The sequence below is a fragment of the Pyxicephalus adspersus genome, chromosome 4 (genome assembly GCF_032062135.1).
Source record: "Pyxicephalus adspersus chromosome 4, UCB_Pads_2.0, whole genome shotgun sequence".
Taxonomy (NCBI): domain Eukaryota; kingdom Metazoa; phylum Chordata; class Amphibia; order Anura; family Pyxicephalidae; genus Pyxicephalus; species Pyxicephalus adspersus.
In genome coordinates, this window is record NC_092861.1 from 132175368 (window position 1) to 132198569 (window position 23202).

The 23202-nt window shown below is 37.2% G+C and overlaps 1 protein-coding gene across 1 annotated transcript in view; it reads left to right on the top strand.

The window, feature by feature from the left end:
• The window catches only part of GPCPD1 (glycerophosphocholine phosphodiesterase 1), a gene marked incomplete in the record, with an annotated part of 43549 nt that overhangs the window by 3358 nt on the left and 16989 nt on the right, over nucleotides 1–23202 (top strand). The window contains 8 exon segments of the mRNA XM_072409657.1: nucleotides 7380–7470; nucleotides 8359–8443; nucleotides 9920–9995; nucleotides 11645–11686; nucleotides 15131–15254; nucleotides 18370–18613; nucleotides 20127–20289; nucleotides 21504–21636. Coding sequence (XP_072265758.1) covers nucleotides 7380–7470; nucleotides 8359–8443; nucleotides 9920–9995; nucleotides 11645–11686; nucleotides 15131–15254; nucleotides 18370–18613; nucleotides 20127–20289; nucleotides 21504–21636 — 958 coding nt within the window.

The window sequence follows — 23202 nt, forward strand, 5'->3', positions numbered from 1 at the left end:
GGCCCTAATTTATTAAAGCTGTCCAAGGCTGGAGAGGATACACTTTTATCAGTGAAGCTGGGTGATCCAGCAAACCTGGAATGAATTTCTTCAAAGGCATTTGCTAGCAAGTGTTTTGAATCCAAACCAGATCCATTCCAGAATTGGTGGATCACCATGCTTCACTGATAAAAGTGTATCCTCTCCAGTCTTGAGAGCTTTATTAGTAGTAAATAAACTTTAATAAATCAGGGCCATTTTGTCAGAAATGTGTCCAGGTGAGAAGTATTGGTTTGTATATATAAGCATTTAGTTTGCACATCCCTCCAGTCAGTTGCCCTTTAGTGTCTTGGTGGATTTCAGTCTATTAAAGAGTAAAATTTGTGAACAGAATGTCTGCAGAAAAATAAACCCTTCCAACTCCATGCTCGGTTACTTCTGCAGTAGGGGTCAGTTGATTTTTACGTGGCTGCCAGCCTCTCTTCTTATCCTAATTAAACAATCCAGCACCATATTACGCACAGTCCTTTCTGTCCCCTCACTGGTCTGTGATTTATCTCTTTTTATTTTTTTGCACTCTGTCCCAGTAGTTACACATGATCTGCTAATATTCTTCTCTCTCCTCTACCCTCTACTCTGCCTCTTCTACACCCCCTCCCATTTTGTTTCTCAGTGCCACAGACCTTGAGCAACTGGTAGTTTGTCTCCTGACCCTTCTACTACTTTATGAACTGTGGCTGTTGATTACAAAATATTTTCCAGACTTAAATATGTTCGTATTGGATGCTCATATAGGGTAAAGTGTTCTGTTTTCCAAGGGTCTAGTACTGTGCAACCTAAATGCTTTGCCTTCAAATCCCTCCACAGTTCTTGTCCCACTTACATTTCTGCCATGGTAGAAAAATACTTCCCTAGCCGCTCTCTCTGCTCCTCCAATTACCTACAAATGACTCCCTCACTCATAACCTCATCACATGCACGGCTCCAAGACTTTTCTAGGTCTACCTTCACTCTCTAGAACTCTTGCCCTTTTCTACTTGATCTTACTTTTTAAAAGAGCTTTTAAAAACCCCTTTTTTCAAACTCACCCACCCATCTTCTTTTGTCTCTTTAAACCTTCACTACTTACCCACCATTCCATAAATGTTGGCTCCATATAAATACATAATGAAAACTGGCACACATTTGCTTCAAGTTATAAAAGGATGACAATAACACTGAAAGCATTAGTGGAGTCCTCTCATTGTACTGTGAATACATCTGCATTTGTTCACTTGTGTCCAATCCCAGTGGAAGTGTTTAGTTCTATTTTCTGATGCATTGTCCTCTTGTAATTATGGAAAAAGGCTTTGCGGTTATTTCCTGATTAGATTGAAGGAATTGGAGGTACTCTAAACAAGATTGCATTTATTCTCATTAAAAAAATAAGTGTACAGCAGTTAGAACAGAGATTACTTAAAGTGAGTTTTTGATGGTAATAGATTTAGCTTTTTCTCTGGCCAAGAACTAACCTAATATATAATACTTTTCAGTGGTCAACCTAGAAGTTAAATTAGGGTGAGTGGGAAGAAGTTGTAGGCAAGTGGCAGCCCCTGTATTGTGCCCGAACTCCTTAGTAACCACCCAAAAACAGCCGGGTGGTTACTGAAAAGTGCCTGGTGGTGCGCCCCGATAAAAGGGACTGGGGAGAACAATGCTTTTAGTTCTCTGCTTTATGAGTAAATAGTCAAGAATAGGGACCATCCATACGATAAATAAAACAGCATCATCTGAAATGTGTATTACCCCACAGTTCAAGAAAGAGGTTTTTTTTTGGCTGGTGTTCCACTTTAAGTAGGACGCTGCCACTTTATCCTTTCAGAGCCAACTGACCACCCTCTCCCCTTAGTAATATATACTTACCTATCCATGCTCCATTACTGCCAACCTTCTACCTCAGAGCCCTCTTCATTGCTGTAATAAAGTCCTGCTTCTGGGTATAGAGGAGAATCTGACCACCCCTAGGTGACATTACTTAGACCTGAGCAACCAAATGCCTGACCCAATTATGCAGAACCCAATTAAGTTTTAAGCAAGCAATGGGTAACTTGTTTACACGTACTGGTTTAATGTTATAAAGGAAATCCTACAGCTGCGGGCTCATGTGGGCACTTCTGTCTTTGTGCTAATATGTCAGGACAGCTGACCCTGCCGTTGCTTGGCACAGATATGGCTGAAAATATGCTGCTAATTTGTTGTTCTCAATGCTGATTAGAAATGCAATCTTCCACATTTCCTTTGAAAGGCGTATAAAAATGTGGCATTTTCCCAAGGTTTTGGTGGCAAGAAAGCCCTTGTAAGCAGATCAGGAGAGTAATTTGGGGTTGGTACAAGACCTGTCCTGTCCTTGGACTGAATTGGCCTTTAGGGATTGTAAGGGCGAAGTCTTCAGATAGTGACTATTAAAAGCCTCTGATTACCAGAGTAAAACCAGCTTTTTGTGTAACATCTACTTAGGGTTTAATTAGAGACCTTGTATGGATGAAGTCCTTCACTTTCCTAACTGGAAATGTTCCAGTGAAAACAGTTTGTGAAATCTGAAAAACTGACAATGTTTCTGTTTTCTCCATGCAAGTCACAGCTGGCAAAGGTTATGGTGGGCACAGACAAGGCATGACTTTCACTGCCTCCAAGTGATCCAGATGTATATTACCTGACATAGTTTACCTTTGGAATAGTAAAAGGAGGACTTGGAACCCCATGTTTTTACTGCTAATCAGCTCCCTTATGGCTTCATCAGGGCTGAGGGAAAATGTGCACCAAGGATGCAGGACACAATGCAAATCAGACTCTGGCTTTCTTTTGCTCTTTTTCCACAGTTCCTACATTAATTTAAAAATGAATTTTACTGCTATTGCATAAAACTACAGAAGAATCTAAAAAAGCCAAAGCTTCCCTTCAGCAATATTGGAATCCTTTCCAAAAAAAACAGGTGGTTACGGAAAAGTGCCGGGTGTTGCGCCTGGCAAAAAGGGGCTGGGGAGAACACTGGGCATGGTACAGGTATTTTCTTTAAAGCCAGTATATTAAGGGTCTCTAAACATAAATTAGAAAGCGGTTTGTGCCAACCAGACCTTGATATTCATAGCCAACTGGCCAGACAAACCTTTTCCAAGTTATAGAAAGTAAAATTGTGAGAATAGAAATATGACTGCTAGTTTTTTGTACCTGGGTAAAAACATTTTCAGTTCAGTGATATAAGTTGGTCTTTTATAGAATGTGACTCTCCTAGTTTATGTGTATCTTTTACATAATGTTACTCCCAGGATAATACTTTAGATGTAGTAGTTTTTGTAAACTGTCATTTTTACCTTTGTTCTTCATTGATAGAAAACAAGTATTCACATGAAATAAACCCCGTGACTGTAATACAGGCATCAATTCTTACACAATATGTAACCCTGTACAAAGGGTTTTGCAAACTCTCTTTATGCTTGCAATTCTGCGATGCTGAATCTCTCTCATGTTTTTCTTTTATTTATTTACAGCTTGTACACTTTAATTGTTCTGTGTGTCTTTGGAGTGTACATTGATAGAAATTACTTAAGAGCATGTAGTGTTTGCTTTGAATGCCTCTGTTTGTTTACAGCTTTTGACTGTAGAAATTGTAATAATGTGTATGTATGGGCAAAATTTAAAATGGTATTCAGTACATGGAAAACATGCTTATCTCCCCACAATACAATAAGCTAATGTTCTGTGAACGGGTTGCAGTGTTCAACCCAGAAGCTGGGTGGAAAGAAATTGTAGGTGGGTGGCAACCCCTGTATTGTGACCCAACTTTTCAGTAACCACCCAAAAACAGCCGTGTGGTTTCTAAAAAGTGCTGGGTGGTGCACCCAGCTAAAAGGGGCCGGGGAGAACATTGGGTTGTACTGAAACCCTAAGCAATGTTTTCAGTTCTGTCCAGATCACCTCTTTGATCTTCCCCAAGCCCTTCTGATGTAGGGTGACCACAATCTCCATGCAGTAGATTATTCATTCCCAGCAAGGGAAGTCAGGATTGATGATTATCCTGGCAACCTGAGCAAATTGTTTTTTTTTTACCATTGCATGGAGTGATCAGGCAGTGAGGAGGGATTATTGCAGAAAGTACGTTGCTTGTTCCGCTTTGCAATAATCCTCTGTGTGACTTGAACATTTTCAAAAGTGGAACTTTAGTTCTGCTTTAACCCTTTGCAAAAGAAAGTTTATCACTGGCACCCTAGATTGGATCTCGGTACAGGTTTTTTAAGCTAAAAGAACAAACACAATGTCAAAGTGTCAGGAAAGATAAGAATCTTGACTGCCTGCATAACATTTCCTGGAATTGATGTTGGGCCCTAGCATTCCCTCACACCCATCAATGTTAGGGCTTGTGGTAATATACTTTTTGTTTGTCATCTTCAGGTGGGTTTTACATTCATAAAGAATGTTTTAGGCAGGTCGGAGGTTGGTCACCTGCAGGCCGAATTCACCTGTCAATAAATTCTGAATGATCTCAGTGTGTGCCAAACTGATGCCATCGCCGCTGGCCTTTGATTACATCAGGCGGGGGCATTGGCACATGGTTGTAACAAATTTTCTTAAATTATTTTTGTAAGGTGCAGAACACAACAGTGTTCAACCCAGAATTTTTTTAAGCTGGGAAGGAAGAAATTGTAGGCGTATGGCAGCCCCTGTATTCTGACCCAATTCTTCAGTAACCACCTAAAAACAGCCGGGGAGTTACTGAAAGTGCCGGGTGATGCACCCAGCAGTCTGCTACATATATACCAATGATAAAACATTCTATTGAGGGCAGTGCTGTTTTTTTTACCCAAACTTTTTAACCGTCCTCAGCTTGCCAGGTAAATAATTTTATTAGTATGAAGCAATGTTCTATAAAGCCATTTCTGTTTTCATTTATTATGAGCATGGAATCAGCTGAATTTGACAAATACATGGGATAAAATTACATGAATGTGTTTCATTGCTCAAATAATGTACCACATCCCAAATAGACTCATTTTTTTGTAAATAAATACATATATACTGGGCTAACTCAAAACCAAACAGCAGTTGAAAGTGTTTACCGCCTTGCATTTTTTTGTTTACACAGCATTTATCCCTCCCTACAGCAAAATGTTCTGTTCTGGTCTTTCTATTAAATGTTATTGGTTTGCTCAGACTAAAAAAAAAACAGTCTGTAAAAGATGTTTACCTAGGGCAGGCAATGACTAACAACTCCTGTGTTGATAATTTCCAGCCGCTGCAGGTAACACTTGCTGCAAATACCATCCCATGCTGGGGTTCCTTATTCTAACCTCTGTATACACATTTATGCTGGTAACAGCTGAAAATCATCACAAGCTGGCAGAAAGATTCATCATTTATTTTTCTAGATTCCTTGCGACTACTTACCTATATGTTTGTAATAATAATGTCCTACATTTATCGACTACTCCTAATACAAAACGATGAAGTATCTGGGCTTTGCTGCTTAGGAGAAAACATTGGGCCTGATTTAATAAAGCTCTGGAGAAAATACTTTTATCAGTGAAGCTGGGTGATCTGGCAAACCTGGAATGGATCTGGTCCAGGATTAAAACATTTGCTACTAAATAGTAGCTGAAAACTTTGCATATTTGTTATGCAATGTTGGCTGTGGATTTTGCTATTGTTTTTCCATACCATATTTTTTTTCTCTTTGTAGTCTCAATACCAATATTGAAACAAAAAAGGGCCCCAATAGAAATAATGTGACCTTTTACTGAATATAGATGTTAGAAAGTTTTGTCCGGTTCTTTTTAAAATGAGTTTTCGCTGCCTGGCTTTCCACTGTCCCTTCAGTACTTTTGGTATCCTCCCAGAGACATTCCAATCTTTCAAGGCAAGGTCTCTCTGTATTCACATCTTGTTCTACCATTCTCTGACCTAAGCATGGACGGTCATTTTTCTCTTGCGTAAACAACTCTAGCACCTCTTATCTTAGAAACAAGTACAGTCAGCTGAGAAAGTCCATTCTGACTGATGAGTCTTTACCAGCATTGGGCAGGGCAAGTCTGCAAATCTCACAGCACTGCCTTTGGTAGTTGTTTCACCTTTTGACATACTGTACTGGACAGGTCACTAAATCACCTTACATGTATGGACACCTGGAATCTGTCTCCTGTCCTCCCCAATAGATAGAAATGATGGTTGCACACACTACTTCTGTGTTTATTATTAGTATGCAGTATTTATAATAGCGTCAACACATTACGCAGCGCTGTACATAGTCATGTCACTAGCTGTCCCTCGAAGGGGCTCACAATCTAATGTCCCTACTATAGTCATGTCTTTACAGTCAATACAGTCTAAGGTCAAGTTTTTGGAGAAACCAATTAACCTAACTGCATGTTTTTAAAATGTGGGAGGAAACCGGAGTACCCAGCGGAAAACCCACACAAACACGGAAAGAACCTATAAACTCCATGCAGATAATGTCTTGGCTGAGATTCAGACCTGTGACCTAGCGCTGCAAAGACCAGAGTGCTAACCACTGAGCCACCGTGCTGCCATATTTATTCCTTTTTTTAATACCAAACCTACCATAAGAAATGCAGTTCCACATACAATTGCAGGTCTGTTTTGAGCTGCTTGAAACTGATAAGATAAACACAAATGACACAAGCAATTTGCAAACCGCAGTCTAAGGAAGTGGACCACAGCCAGAATCTCGCTCTCTGCCTCTCCCTTCTGCATTACAAACCGCATGTCCTCAGATAACCTCATCAAACTCCTTAATGACAAATATTATGACTTTTGCCCTTCAATCATTTTAGATAGAACAGGAAGGTATAACTAAATCAAAGAACATTTCATATATTACAGTTTACCAGTAATTCATTGGCAGCATTATTTTTCTTTTTTGGGCCAAGAACATTTAAATAATAAAAATTCTTTTTTGCCTGGTCGGAAATTTAGTGGCTTGGCACTTCCTGTTAGCACTTTTCAAATGCATAAAACAATGGCTTCCTGTTTGTTTAAATGTTTAATTCAATCCTAATCATGGGCATGCTAAGTGGGGAAAAAAGGAAAACAGCTTAAAAAAGAAAACTAATGCAGCTATGTGGTAAATTTAAATATATTATATTTTTGTTCTTTTGTTGGATCTTTAATATTGTTGTGTTTGCAGTGATTCTGCTTTGGTTAGCATATTTCAGTTTCATTAAATTTCATATATTATGGTAATTTTAGAGCTTCAAGTTCATAGAAATAACAACTGGCATACATTTATGGGGAAAATTTGGTCTTAATGGTAGTCAATTCACCTATAGCGAATTGCTCTTTAGTGTATAGATTGGAAAAAATAAGGTTTGACACGTTTTTATATGTACTTATGTACCTGTGTATTGCAGGGGAAGTCATTGCACTGTGTGGAAGTAGTGAACTACTGGGTGCCTGGAAGCCAGAAAAAGCGGTTATCCTGCAGCCTGACAACAATGATTGGTAAGTTTAAAAAAAAAAAAAAAGTATTTGTGTCACTGCTGCTTTCCTTGCACAATACTGAAATTTTATTTTTATACATATTCGCATGGACCGCAACAACCTGTTTGGTAAGGATGGTATGTGTAACATAACGGTGCATGTCTAGAGCAGAGGCCCCCAGGCCTTGCGTGGACCGGTGCTGGTCCATGGTTGGTGAGTTGGGGGCTGCAAATGACAGGAGGCAGTAGTTCCGGCGGCCCTCCTTACACTGCTCTAAAGCTAGTGACAATGTAACATCGGGAGCGCAGACGGCTCTCCTCACACTGCTTACACTGGAGCTGCTGAGAATGGCAGAGCAATGTATGTAAGGCTTACACTTCTCTGCCATTCCAAGCAGCTCTGCCACCTGACAGCACACCGGCTCCCTTACATTACTCCGCTATTCTCAGCTATAGTGTGCGGACAGGAGGCCGAGCTGCTGAGAATAGCAGAGTAGTGTAAGCGGTACATTTTATTCCATGTTACCGGGCCCTGCTGTCAGAAAGGTTTGGGACCACTGGTCTAGAGGATTTAGGATTTTTTCAGTGCCTTTTAAATGCATAGTAACACATGGATTTTTTTGGGTACATATGTATCATAAATAGATCAAATTAAATTTACCCATAGGTTAATTGCCTTCCACTCCAAATTGGAACTGATGTACAGTAACACGACTGTAAAATTGAATTGCACAGAATCTAATGAAAATTGTTCAAAGTTCTATAAACTGCTGAATAATTGCCAATACAATCTAAATGTGTAAAATATATGCACAATGTCACTGATAGCTGTATTTGTCTAGAAAGTTTGGTCTGATTTGACAGGTGTTATCTACAATAATACCTGTCCTTTTATGTTTCTTCCTTATAGTATGGTCTGGAGAGCAAATGTTTCACTCCCAAAAGGAACTCAAGTACAATATCGCTACTTTAAGGGCTTCTTTCTGGAACCAAGGGTATGTTAATTTTGTTTCCGATTATAATTTGGCAGATCATTAAAGTGTGATAAATGTGTTAGATTTACATGGTATAAATCCAGGCAGCCTCTTCTCTTATTACTTCTTGTATTGGGTTTGCAGTCTATTGGCTGTCAGCTCATTAAGCTCATTAAGATTAGGCGCAGATTAACCTCTAAATTCTGCGTACGTTTGACCAGGTTTGATCACATCTTCCATGTTGCTGGAAATACCTTTACACCTAGGATGTGAATTGGTGTATATAAAGAGAGCCTATAATCAGAGCTGTATTGAAATACAGTTGGCTACATCTTGCATTTAGCTGCATATTACTAGCATCTAGCGTTCTTTTATCAATTTTAACAATGTGACATATCATGTGACCAAGTTCAAAATGTAGTGTATTTTGGTGATGTTTAAGTGATATTCTCTCTAAAACTTGGGTAAAGTGTATTTCATAAAAAATGTGTATATTGCAAACATTCAGGTAATCACTATGTAGGCATTTGTTGTTCTGTTGTTAGCTTATTCTTAACAAAGGAGTATTTGGGATAATTCTTTATTTCAAAAGATTTTACAGTAGGCAGTTGTTAAAACAGAACCCCCTTTTCTGTCCTAGTAAAAGATCTATGATACTAATATTTACTCCAATAAAACCCCTTAAAAAACTGCTGGTAATTTTTGTCTAGACAGTACAATGTTTTTTTCTGAAAATTTTCTTATCAGCAATAAACTAATGAATGTGTAATCATTCTTAATATTGCTAGAATTTGCGCAAAATGTGTTTTAGTTTCTTTGTGTTTTTTTTTTTTTTTTACATTGACAACTCTTTACACACTCCAGACTAAAGTGGAACTATATATGGGTCCCACATAAACCTATATGGGCAATGTACAGTCAGATAAATAGTTAGCTTTTTGTTCCAAATTGAGTTAGGTCCACTTTGAATCTAAAAGTGGTTTAGTGGCTTGTAATATTTACACCTTACCATGACTTTTCTGTACCCGTACAACTGGTTTGTGAGAGCGCAACATTAGATGGCTATTAGGTGCGTAGTCCAGTCTGAGGGAAGTTTGAAGCCCCATATCTTCTTTTTTCCAGATCTTTGGATTATAATAAAATAATGTTTCCTGGCCTCTCACAACCTCCTTAAATTTGAATACATGATTATGCTCTTACTTGCTGGACAGTATCACACAGATGTTCTGTGGTCTGTGCTGTGAATGAGTATATTCTTGCTTTCTGGATATTTTTTTTTTTTTTTTTTAAGTACGTGTTTATGAACTTTGGGATTACGCTGTAAAATTACTCTGGTGGTAATAATTTATCAGTACATGATTATGATAATTCAAGGCATGCAGGTGACTGAAAGTAACAGGTTCTTGCTGGCAGCTCTGTAATCATGTTAAGATAAATATTGGGGTAAAGCGGTATAATTATGTAAGTGAATGCAGATCTTTAACTTTTCACTTACAGAACACCGGCGGTCCATGCCAAGTCATAGTTCACAAGTGGGAGAACCATCAACAGCCACGATCGATATACCCTTTAGGTATGGGCATTTGCTGCAAGGGATCTTGTGTCATATTTCCACACAGAATGTCAAAAGAGTAAAAATACTTAAAGGCTTATTTAATAGGGTAGAGCCAAGAACGCAAACTTGGATCCTATTTTTGTGATAATAAACTGAAAAATGGATACCTTATAAAATAAGCCTGATGAATACTTTGACAATCTTGTTTAATTATTGCTTTAGGGATCCTTTACGGTGTATATTTTTGTCAAGAAAAGGAAAAACTAAATTTAACTATATTTGAAATTAGGTTTTTGATTAGGGATTTATTTGGTTTTAGAATTTTCCATAGGGATAACTTCAAGCTTTCATTAACCGTGGTACAAAATTAGCTTATTTTTATGTGGATCACCAGCCAAAATGTATTTTACTTTTGCATAGAATAAGGAAAGACTTTTTTCTGGTGGAGCAGCAGATGTTCCCACCATGATGTGCTCCTATGCACAGCATACATTATGCAGGACTTGCATATAAGTTTGCCCTTATCCATTTCTGCAAGCTCAGCGATATCCATCTCTTCTCCCCCACGAAGGTTGTAGCTCATATATGCTGGAGCTTCACTTTTGTAACACTTCCCCACTCTTCTCCAATTTTCTCATGTGTTCCACTATCACTTTTTTGTTTTTACTGATATTTTTAATTAATGGTTTCTTTGAATTGGTATTAACATTTCCCCCAGAACTTAATCCATAAAAATGAAATAAAAACAGGCTTTTCAGTTTCCGTTTTTTTTCAGCATTGGAAGATAAGACTGCCCTAGTTAATGAGTGCTCCACACTGAGGAAACCTATGAAAATGGAAACTATTCACAAACATTTCTAAAGCCCTGTACAGCTGTCGGATTACTGTTGCTGGAAATGATCTTTTGTGATATTTTTTAGTGACATGAATAAGTGCTGTACACACAGCAGTGTTCAGTGGAGAAAGGAAAGCAGGGGATTCATCTTAAAAATGCTGATTTGTAGTACTTACTGGTAAAAGTATCTCTGGGTGCTGTAAGGGTGTGCACATAAATGATGTTGTCCTATATCATTAAATAAAAGCTTCCAATTTAAAAACAGCTTGGCTTCATCTTGCTCTGTGTAGCAAAACTAGCAGTATGGTGGTGGTGGGACCCATGATCAGAATCCTAGGAATGTTATTGCTAGACCTCTATTTCTGTAGATCCCATAACACCATCTACATGTTGGATATGAAGAATTAACTAACAAGATCAATGGCTAAGAGAAGACGACAAATTATGAGGTCCAACCATTTTTTCCATAGTGATTAGCTTGCCATGCCCTGATTTTATCAGTGTGACCATACAAAAGTGGCTTGTTTTTAAACGCAAGACAAAAAGAACAATCTGAAGTCCGCTTTTATTTTTCTTTGCATAAATAGCAGGGCTTCAATTGTCATAGGGCATTATTGTACTCCTCTCCCTCTTTTTATTAGACCTCAATAACATTACCTATATTACTGGCTATGAGAATCAAATGGAGAACACTGAAGTGTTTGTGGGGCACAACATTGTAAAGTGAAGCCATAACAGTTGGGGATGTGCACTGTTTATAGTAATAATTCATTTTAATTAAATGCATAAATTGGTTAACTGTATTTTTTTTGCTCTTATGTAAAATTTGCAGATGATGAAGTTCACAAAGATGATGGAGAGTTTGGGATGCACAGTAAGTAAAATAATCTTTATAATTTATAATAAATTGCTGAGGTTCCTAATTTGTGCATTAATTTGAAGTGTATAAAAGGATGTGGAAAATCATTACTTAAAGCATTAAATTCTTTGGTACCTGCTGAACAAATATAACACTGTTCCCAGAACCTGATGTTTTTTGCAACAGGGGCTGACCCTTTCTTTAAAAATATTTTAATGAACAGAGATGAAAAAAACTGAAGGTTTCAAATACTTTTCCTGTCTTAGAATAGAGTTGCTGATTATAATAGAGAAGCTCTGTGTTCTTATTCATAAATATTTTTCTGTATGGCTCTTTCATTATGATCATTTTTATCTGAAGGATAAATACAGGTTTGTTGCATTCATTTAATATCCACAGGAAAAAAAGTTGTGTGAATAATAAAATTGAGGTAAATCAGATGTGGTCCATAGAAATATTGCTTCCAGTCAAATGAGGCTATTATACTCTATTGATGTCATTTTTCATTTTAACATTAAAAACGCTTTCCTACAAATAAAGTCTAATAAAATTAAAGATGAACTCCAGGCCAGCCGTGAGATACTTATGTGCAAATTATTTATTCTTGCTGGCGCACTTGTGCAGTTCTCTTCCTGGCTGTGTAGTGTGGTAGCAATAGGAGAAGAAGAATGGGCTAACAATAACAAAAAGTTGCCTGGTAAATCACTATACTTATGTATTTCTTCTTTGCTTCTATTCATTTTGTGAGTATCACTGATAACAGGCTATCCAATTCCATAGTTCATTCCCCTGGGCAACTAAAGATGAAACCTTATTGTCACTATAGAAAAGTAATTCACTTTTTCTCGAGTTTTTGTAAATCTGCACTCCTTTGTAAAAGTCAGTCTGTCCTCTCAAGATAGGTTCCATAGTTAAGGCAATCCTCAATTCCCCTGTCTGAATCTAATCTAAACGGGTCTTGACAAATCTTTGGGCCAAATACCTGTGTGAGTGTTATATGTAGGGTTGTGATGACCCCTCACTTAAACATTTTTTAATGTATTACTCGGTTATAGTTTGCACCTTCCACTCTATGGCTCGGTTCTCATGACAGAGTCGGGAAGATTGCAAAGTGCTCCCTTCTATTAAGACTGCAAGCTTAAAGTTACAATTCAGCACAAGAGGACCAATTGATCTTAAGGCTGAGAAGGTTTTCTTATTCTCTGTTATTTGTCAAGCTCTCCTTGTATGTGATTTAGATTTTAGAAGTTATATTGAGATCGCCCACCTTAACATTATCTTATGTATAATTGCAGTGACTTTAATGTTTTGTGCAGGTCATGATGATTAGGACAAAAAAAAAAGTCCTCACTTATAAAAGGTTGTTGCTGATATTACAGTTTTGTGTGGTTATGGATAAGTTGAATCACATGCTGACTTCCTTTTTGGGACTTAAGATATAAAAACTCCCTGTTCGGATTCACTGTTCGGTCTAATGACTGTGGCTATTTTTTAATAAAATAATGGTGTCACTCTTCTTAGGTGATTTACCTCTAATATTAAATGAAGAGTTATCTTGAACCCAGATGCGACACAATTGTCAGTCCCTTCTAGACAGGGACAGGATATAAAATGTAGTAATAAAAATATAAATAAACACTGAAATAATAGCCAGTGGGTGATTCACCTTCCCAACTGTTGGCAGGACAATGCTTTACCCCATAATGGAAGTTATATTGTATAAATCTATAATATTACACAAAACTGTTGAATATAGCAGCAGCAACCTGCCTGGAAGGTTATAAAAATATAATTAATAATTTTTTTCTTTTTTCAAAACTGGATCCTTTAAAAGGAAAAAAAAGTATGTGCACTGTGGGACTGCTCTCATTGGACTTGATTTATTAAAGCTCCCCAAGGCTGGAGAGGATTTACTTTTATTAGTAAATTTGGATGATCCAGCAAACCTGGAAAGGATCTGGTCCAGGATTTAAATTTTTTGCAGTATGCAAATGACTTTTAAATAATCTATTCCAGGTTTACTGGATCACCCAGCTTTAATAATAAAAGTGTATCCTCTCCAGCCTTGGGGAGCTTTAATAAATCAGGGCCATTTACCCAAGATGAGAGACCAAGATAAGGAGAAGTTCACCCAAAATGTATTTTTTGTGTTTGCATAAAAGTTCCCTGAGTTTTGTGTACATCTCTTCAATGCATTTTTCTTATTTTTGGCTTCAAAGTTGACAATGTTTTAGGGCAAATTTACACCCAAATTTGTGTTAATATATGTTGGTTTATACATCAACTCATGTTGTAGTACCTTTACATTTTAAATAATGTAAATTGTTTTTCCAGCACACTGCAAGAGATTGAAATGCTTTCTTATGTTTGCATTGTGGTGTGCCAGATTTCCATAAGACCTTTAGGCATCTTGGGTGCCTCATTACCTTTTTGACTGTGACACTTTATACTAAGTTGCCGTGCTGTTCTGTGGCATCTTAGTAGTACACTTGTGTGTCTGATTTGTGTAATAGGTAATGGTAAAATATTCTAAGGATGAATATTATGGTATCAACAAACATGCAAGTCAGCCCTCTCAGAGCTGGTGGATCTAATCTCCAAATTACATCTGAATCTTTTTTTCGCCTTCAGCTGTGAGATATCCTTGCTGTATTTTCCAGCTCTGTTCCCCTTTGCCTAAAGGTTTGCAGGAATTTGTGATTGCACTAGGTTACGTACCTTCTGTCTAATGCTATATTGTTTACACAATAGTAATCTTGCCTTGGAAGTGTCTGCGCTCGCTTTCTCTTTCCTACTACTTAGTATGAAGAAGAAGGTTTTGGTGACCCTGTTTAATGTTTATTCCTGCTGCTAGACCTTAAGGCCTCCCCAAATGGTCAGATCAATCCTAAAGGTTGATCTGTTCTTTCAATATTTATGGCAAGCCTTGTCTGCTGCTCAGTCTGCATGTGTTGTACCGTACATAAATGGCAGTTACAGGTGTGTAGAGCTGGAAACTCTAGTTCAAAGATCTTCTCACAATTGACAATATAGTTCTTGGGTGTCTCCACTCTCTGACATCTGTTGAAAACAGAAATCTGAGTTTTGGGTGGACTGACACTTTAAAAAAAAAAAGAAAAGACCCTTGCCATGAAAGACATAGCAGACATTACTGACCTCCCTCTGAAAATGACCTGGCTGTAATCCTGATTCTCTGATTAGAATACGTACCTGGAACAAGAATGCAGCAAAAAAAGAACACGCAATCTGCATGCTCATTCCATGTGAGTGTTTAGAATGCATGATGATCATCACTGCAGCCGCAAAACTTTAACTATGGCTGTCTCTGTGTGTCTCTCATGGCAAGTTTCCTTTATATCAGCATGCCATTGTGCAAGCAATGCTTTTTTTTATCTGAATATTTAATATAAACATGTTTAGGTTGTTTTTGCAACTGATAACTTTCATCTACTTTGCCAGATGGCGTTGAAACAGTGGATTCCGGATGGCTGACATGTCAGACTGAGCTTAGATTGCGACTACATTTTTCTGAAAAACAACCTGTTTCTATATCCAAGAAAAAATTTAAAAAGTCTAGGTTTAGGTATGGTGATAAATTGGTCTTGCTTTCTTTTAGAGTATAGATTGCTTGCCATAGACTTCAACTAATGCTGTTTGTACAGATCATACAGCAGCAGATTGTCAGGGGTCGGGAGGAATTGGGTAGGTTATGCTTTTCACTATTTTCTTTGTACCACAGATGTTTAGTATTTGACATTTACCTGGTCCTTGTAGTGGGGTTTAAACTCTTGGTTACCTATAGCTTACGCTGGGATTAAAGTCTTGATGTAACAAGATCCCTTTTCTTTGGCTAACCATAGCTTAATTATCACAAAAAGAGACATTCCTGGTTCGGGCATCTCCAAAATCATTTTGTTAACAACACCACAGAAGGAACGATAACCACCTATAAGCCTTTTCTGGCATTTGCTTAGGATGGCATTAGGTTTCAGTTGAGTAAATATCACCTGACCCATTTGTGACAGCTGTTTAAAGCTCCTTTCAATGTCACAAGTTGTTTACTGATGAAGGCCTATGTTGACTGTCTATTGTTTAAATCATTACTGCTTCTTTCTTTACACAAGCCAATGCAAATGCAGCTGGAACCCGATTACAGTTTTAGGAAGAGGTTCACTGGAAAGCACATGCATCTGCTAGTAACTTCGTTGCCATGAGGGGCACCACTTGGCACCGCTGTGAACGGCTGTTGTCTTATATACAGACGGTGTGTGCACTTTCTTCTAGTATAAGAGGATTTAAACAGCCCTGAAGATTTTGTCTGATTGGGTTTCCCGTTCTAAATACTAGGAGCTTTGGAGAAGTGGACATTGCCAGTTGACTCTGGTGTTTTGGGTATTTCTACATCTCCGGTTTCTGAATTCTTCTTTCATTTGTTCATTTTCTATAGTGAGGGGAGTGATAGGTAATTTTCACAGCTAAGTATTCTTTGGGTATAAGTAGCTCATACTACTTATAACCTAACGGGCATCTGCTAAGAACTGTACAAACATCATTAATTACCCCAAATCATTTACAAATTTATTACATGGTTTTTTCACATTTAGATAACCTTTCAACAGACAACACTGGAGTTCATGTATGCTATATAAGAAACCCTTAAAGCAAACCTGTCAGGTACATTAGTGTGTTTGAGCTAACAATACTTCCATTTCACCTAATTGCTTTTTTGTGCACCTGCGAAACCATGGCTGAAATTATTTTACTGCTTCATTGAACTAAGACCCATTCCAAGGCTGAGCTTACTTCAAATTGAGGCCAGGCTTTCAGATGTTCTACAGGATCACCGGTGTAAATTAAGTCGGTTGATAATAATCATTGATGTACCTGTTAGGTTCACTTTAATAATTGTTTTGATATTGAAATGTAAATATTGCTATTTGGATTTATTTGAAACAGATTAAATATATTAGTCACAACCAAAGCTTTTAAAATGAATAGCATACAACACTCGGTGAAAACATTTTCATATGTAGGCATACTGGATTCTCCACATTCCATGCAATGTGGCAGCTAATAAACACATATGAAATATGTATGGTAAAGTACATTAAAAGGAACTTGGATATATAGCAGCCACAGTCAGAAAATTTAATGAAACCTTTTAATGAGGGTTTGCGATTGTAAAATGTGCACTGATATATTTACAGTCATGAATAGTAATATTAAAGGTACTAAAATTACAATTTGGGTCCTAAAATTTTCCTAAATTTTCAGTAGCCCCAAGTGAAACAAACCTTTCCTTTTCCCAAGAAATGAAATATATTACTTAAGAAGACAAGTTTGGAATCTGTTGTTAACTGAGACCTTTATTTTTTGGGTTGGGGGCCGAAGTCAATCGAAACTGAAGGTTTATTATCACTTGCCTGCTTACTCTTGTTCCACCCGTGAAAGCACATCTCCAGGCAAACCCGGGCTACAAATTTCCAGCCCACCCTTACCCTCCCTAAGGTGTTCCACATATTTTATGGTATGTTTTACCTTGTTTAGCAATATATAGTTACAAAAATTTGTCAGTCCCCATCAGTCTTTAGACTGACTTCACTCCTTTTCTTCATTGTAAGAGGACCCAACCACAAGGAGTGATGTGTATATTTGAAGAATGATTCTGTGGAATGTAAATCAAGAAGATAGTGAGACAACCTGGAGCTGAAGTGGCTTTAGAAGAGGCACATTTAGTGCTTTTTTTTTTTTTTTTTTCTGTGTTATCTAATAGAAAGGTGGGAGTTTGTTTTTTTGTCTAGATTTTTTGCTTTACCTCTTCTAGTGTCCCATGCCACGCGCTTCTGCTTTTAATACCTGGATCTTTTTTTCCTTTTGGTGTCAGAAATGGTTCTGACTGAACCAAGGATAAACATATAACATGTTTAGGATAAAAGCTTGGTGGATGGCTTAAGAAATTAGAGATGCGTAAACCTATTGTAAGCTAATATTGATTGTCATGAATATGTGATTTTCTGAACATTGCTAAATCAGGAGCCACTTGCTCATGACTGTCATCAACTGGTGACGAACCTGGATAATGGCTGGTCTGCCAGTTGGCAATAAAAGAAATGACTTTTTTTATGTCTATAAGTGACTATAACGGTTTGATTGTACCCTCTTTTTTCATTTAAATCATTACATACATAACATACCTCTTTATAGCCCATCTAACAGTATCTTAGCATATAGGCTGTTGTTGCATGTATCCTGCTAAAATTTTACAGTGCTCTGCCAATTCCTAGTCACAGCTCAAAACCAATGTAAATAAAGTAGAATTTAGAGAGTTTTCAGATAATATCTAGGAATTTCTAGAGTACTCTAATATGACAAAGGGAACATTTAAGGGGTTTATAACATTATCCATACATAGGTACAGTTAGATCTGAGAGAAAGAAGAATAGTATTGGTTAAATAACCCTATATATATATATATATATATATATATATATATATATATATATATATATATATATAAACACATCTTTTGTTACTTACAATATGGGTCCCTTTTATGTTGCTAAAAGCAGATTTGAGTTTACTGTTATAGGTTTCTAACAAAAACCTAAAAGCTGCATAATTTTCTGGGTTAAATAAAGGTTACAAGAGATTTTTTGCTGCTAGGTAGTAACTGACCTCCTATCGTTTTGTATGGACAGGGTGAAGCTGTCACTGGGCGGTCTGGAAGAAGAGGGTGAAGATGAAGATCTAGATAAGCCCTCCCCTGTTTTTCTTCCGAAGATGATTAACACATTTGAGATCTCTTTAATCAGCAACACAGAATATGTATCTCGGCAGACCCAACCAGAATGTGGCTATGCTCTCCAACATGACAGATGGACAGAGTTCAGTATACACACCATGGAGCCAGACAACTTGGAACTATTGTTTGACTTCTTTGAAGTGAGTATTTATCAATTTATTATTGTCAATTTATATATGTTTCTTTTTATTTTTGAATTAAAAATGATAATAAAAAACTTCCTAATTGGAGTCCCATAGTTTTCCATGGAGACCACCAATCATACCTGCCAGGTATCTATGTTTATAGTGACTGGTCTTTATCCTGATTTTTTTATAGTTGGCACACTTTATTATTATTAATAAACAGGATTTATATAGCACTAACATATTATGCAGCGCTGTACATTAAATAGGGGTTGCAAATGACAGACGACTGCAGACACAGGAGGAGAGAACCCTTCCCCAAAGAGCTTCACACAGAATTTTTTGTTATTCTCTGTGGCTAGCTTATGCTGCTATCCCACTAAAAGCAACATGGTTCCTTTTTTTGATGGTAAATTGTGTAGATAGCTTTACTTACAGTAACAAGAAAAGGTAACCTCAAGAATTGCCAAAGGAAAAAGTGATAAACTTGAATATAAACACAAAACCAATTTTGTTTCAATAATTCAACAAAAATATCTGTAGATCAGAGTTCAACCCAAAATGATTTTTAAATTAGGTGGGAAGAGTTTGTAGGCAGGGGGCAGCCCCTGTAATGTGATTAGATCCATCAGTAACCACCCAAAAAACAACCGTATGGTTACTGAAAAGTGCTAGGTGGTGCACCCAGCTAAAAGGGGCTCGGGAGAAGACTGGTAGATGTAATTGTGTACTATGGAAATAGTAGGTACATCTTTGGCCATACCATTTTCATTCCCATGATTTAAACTTGATATAAGGTTTTTTTTAAATATATTAAAAAGGTCATTAACTTCCATGGCACGTACATGGTCTTCATGTGACATATATATATATATATATATATATATATATATATATGACTATATATAGATTGTTTATACCTATATTGCTAAACAGTTGCTTTACACTAAATAGAGAACGGGTGGTGGAGAGGAGAGATAGTTGGGGAAGAAAAGATGGTGGAGTGGGCTTAGGAAATGTATAATGGGTTGTGCATTGACAGCTTATAGGGGGTGGGGTGTGTAGGACAGGACCTGATAGTGATGATAGGTGGGGGAGTTTATTGATAAGCATAATAAGGTAAGAAATAAAAGTACAACATGCAAAACTGGAGTATAAAAGGTAAGAGGAAGACAGACTGCAGTAGGATGACCTCACAAGTTGGCGTGGCAAAGAAATATAATATTGGCATGGATAGATTCTGGCCCAGACAGTGAGAGAGAGGAGGGAACAGGATCAGTGTGTGAGGGAACAGAAAATAACTGGAACAACACTGGGTAGATGTAACAAAAGTACCAACAACCATGCAATGTTTAAGGGTGTGGACTCAGACATATAAAATGCTTTGAAATCTAACTTCCTTATAGTCAGTGGCCTTGTATGTCTATGTATTTAGTTTTCTTATTATTTACAATGTCTCTCAAAAAAAAAAAAAAAAAACAGCTTGCTTTGCTTCGTTTTTCACCTGTTTTCCCTACAACTTTTATAGGAAGAGTTGAGTGAAGCTGTGGTACAGGGCGACACATTGCCAGGCCATGTGGGCACCGCTTGTCTCCTGTCCTCCACTATCACGGAGACTGGAAAAAGCAATGGTCTCATAACACTCCCAATCATGAGCAGGAACGGAAGACAGACTCTCGGAAAAGTTCGAGGTATTTACTTCTTTTCTTCCAGATGAAATACAAATGTCAGCTGTTGTTTTTTTTTTCTTTTTTTTTTTCTGGGCATCTTTTCCGTGGGAATAGAAAAGCTGCAATTTTTCACAGCATCCTACTCTGTAACCAGCAAATTAAACACCAAGCCCACTCACTTTTTTTTAGCCTCTGACATAATTACTATTCTAAATAGAACAACAACTTGTCAAAGTATTGCTAATTCAAACAAGAAGGTTTTGTCAGTTCCATGCCCTGAACTTTGTTATATGTGCTTTAGAGATGTGAAGCCACACATTACCTCATATAAATCATTATCATAAGCTGGACAAGCATTTTTTATTGCCTATTATGTAAATACTTCCTCAGAAACAGTGGGATGATAGTTTGTCATAATCTTAGGTCCAAAGGACATGTAATGAGGGTGAGGCATGCTGATAGTAGTTTAAGGAACTGAAATGCATTTCTAGTGGGAACAGCTAGTGAGTGTTATATACTATAACCTATTTCCTGTATTAGGTTTAAGATTTTTTTTATCTATTGTTACAAACTGGGTGATTGATATATAATTTACATTGGATATTGGAATTTACATCTGGATATTCCTATGAAGATTTGTTTAGGAAGACAGTCTTTTTTTATTTAAGCCATTTTTAAAGTCTTCAATAGTTCTTAATGGCATGTTAAACTTTAAATGTCACTTGTTACCCATTTTTGTTAAGCAGTAGAACCACTTGCTAAAACTGCAAGTCTCATACAATATACACCCGGTACCTCAGTGCCCTTCTGTGAGCAGCAAGAGGTTACTGATTTGAAGCTATGTGATCCGCTCCTTCACCCCATTGTTATTAGCTCCATGTAAAAGGTAAGAGCAAACTTTAGTGAGAGCCAGAGGTTAGTTTTGTTAGCAGAGGATTGGGAGTGGAAAAGATACAGAGTAACAAAAAGATGCAAAGCATAAATCTATAGATTCTCTGCCTACAGAGCTAGCAGGCTGTCTGAACTGTCACTGACAATCGTTTCTACAAAGGCATCCCTCATTTTGCTGGGTGCTTCCCCCACCTTTTAGATTGTAAGCTCCTCTGGGCAGGGTCCTCTCCTCCTCCTGTGTCACTGTTTGTAATTGTCTGTTATGTGCAATGCTGCGTAATATGTTGGTGCTATATAATCCACTGTTTAATAATAATAAAAGCATATATTGTTTCTATTTGCAGTGGACTATATACTTATAAAACCAATACAAGGGTACTCCTGTGACCTAAGAAGCTCTTTCTGCAAGTATTGGAAGCCACGGACTCCACTTGATGTTGGACACCGAGGAGCTGGCAATTCAACCACAACTGCAAAGTAAGCTATGAACATCCTTTATTTGCGTCACCTTACTCTGTTACATATACTAGTTAAAATGTTACTGTGCACTCTGCAGTCTTAGTACACATAGGCCTAGTACACAACCAATTTTGTGCTGCATGGACAGATTCAGTAGATTATTCGATAAATTGGTCAGGAGTCCTAAAGCAATAAACGTACATGTATGACATTCTGCCCTTTAGTTTCTTAGATAGAAAGTAATTGGATTTCCAGTTGGATTTTATCTATTGTTCAAATACAAGACAGGACTTCTTTTAAACAAGAATACATTTGTTATATTTACAGCTGATTGGAAACTCCTAAAAAAAAGGTCACATACGATCGGTCAGCTACAGATCTGTTCAGGTTGTTGAATCAAATCAATTTAGTCAGTCTTATCAGCCCTGCTCAGTTCACTTTTGTAAATTTTAAAATATCTTTACTATCTTCTAGATTGTAAGCTCTTTCAGGGAGGGTCCTCTCTTCCGCCTGTGTCACTGTATTCATCTGTAATTTGCAACCCCTATTCAATGTACAGCGCTGCATAATGTGTTGGCGCTATATAAATCTTGTTTAATAATAATAATAATAATAATAATAATAATATATTATACAGGTGAAGAATCAGGGAGGTGTTTTGTAGTTTTGTTTAATGTTTTCTTCTAGTGTGACAACACTGTTCCTTTATAGGTATATTACAATATATCTATATATGTAAAATATAAGCGAGCACTGTCACTTATTTACATAAAGTATGTTACCTGTTGGATTATCAATGGAAAATAAAGCAAATAAATCCTTAAAAAATGTATGCAGCCACCACATCACGGGACTAGTACATTTGTAAACAAATGAATACACTTTAAAAGCAACCATTGCCTACTTGTTGATTAATCATGAAACTTTAACCTCCCGACCGTTAAACGCGACCTTGGTACGGGCTAAAAAAAGTTGCTCTTTTGGTTAACCCCGAGATTTTCCGTACATTAAAATCCCCACTTAGCCAGGTAAGTGGGGATTTTAATGTAGGGAAAATCTCGGTCCCCCTGTGCTCATCCAGCGTCGTGTTCGTGTTCCAGTGTTATTTGATGGGGATGCCTTATCATCGGGGAAACACGGTAAAAAGAAAACCTTTTAGTGCAATTCAGCTGGATTCTTTCTTTATCATAGCAAAACCCTTGAACTAATTTTCTACCTCTGGCATGATGGTTGTTGGAAAGAATGACCGGTGGTCACTGGAAAAAAATGATGATGAAAAATCATGAATTATCTGATGATTTTTTGGGTTTATAAGAGGGAATTAGGACAAGTTAGTAGAGCAAACTAATACAGGTTGGATGAACTTCTTAAGTTTTCTCCTGATATTTTGTGTTATAATTTTAAATTTAATTTTTTTTTCAGAACGGCAAAAATTCGAGAGAACACAGTAGCATCATTAAAGAGTGCCGCCAATCATGTAAGTTTTGATTGCATGTCCCCATATTTTGTTATAACCAAGAGCTGCTTGTGTATTCAGAATTATCATTTTGAAGATTGTTTAAATCCGCTTTCCTATGTGTCTTG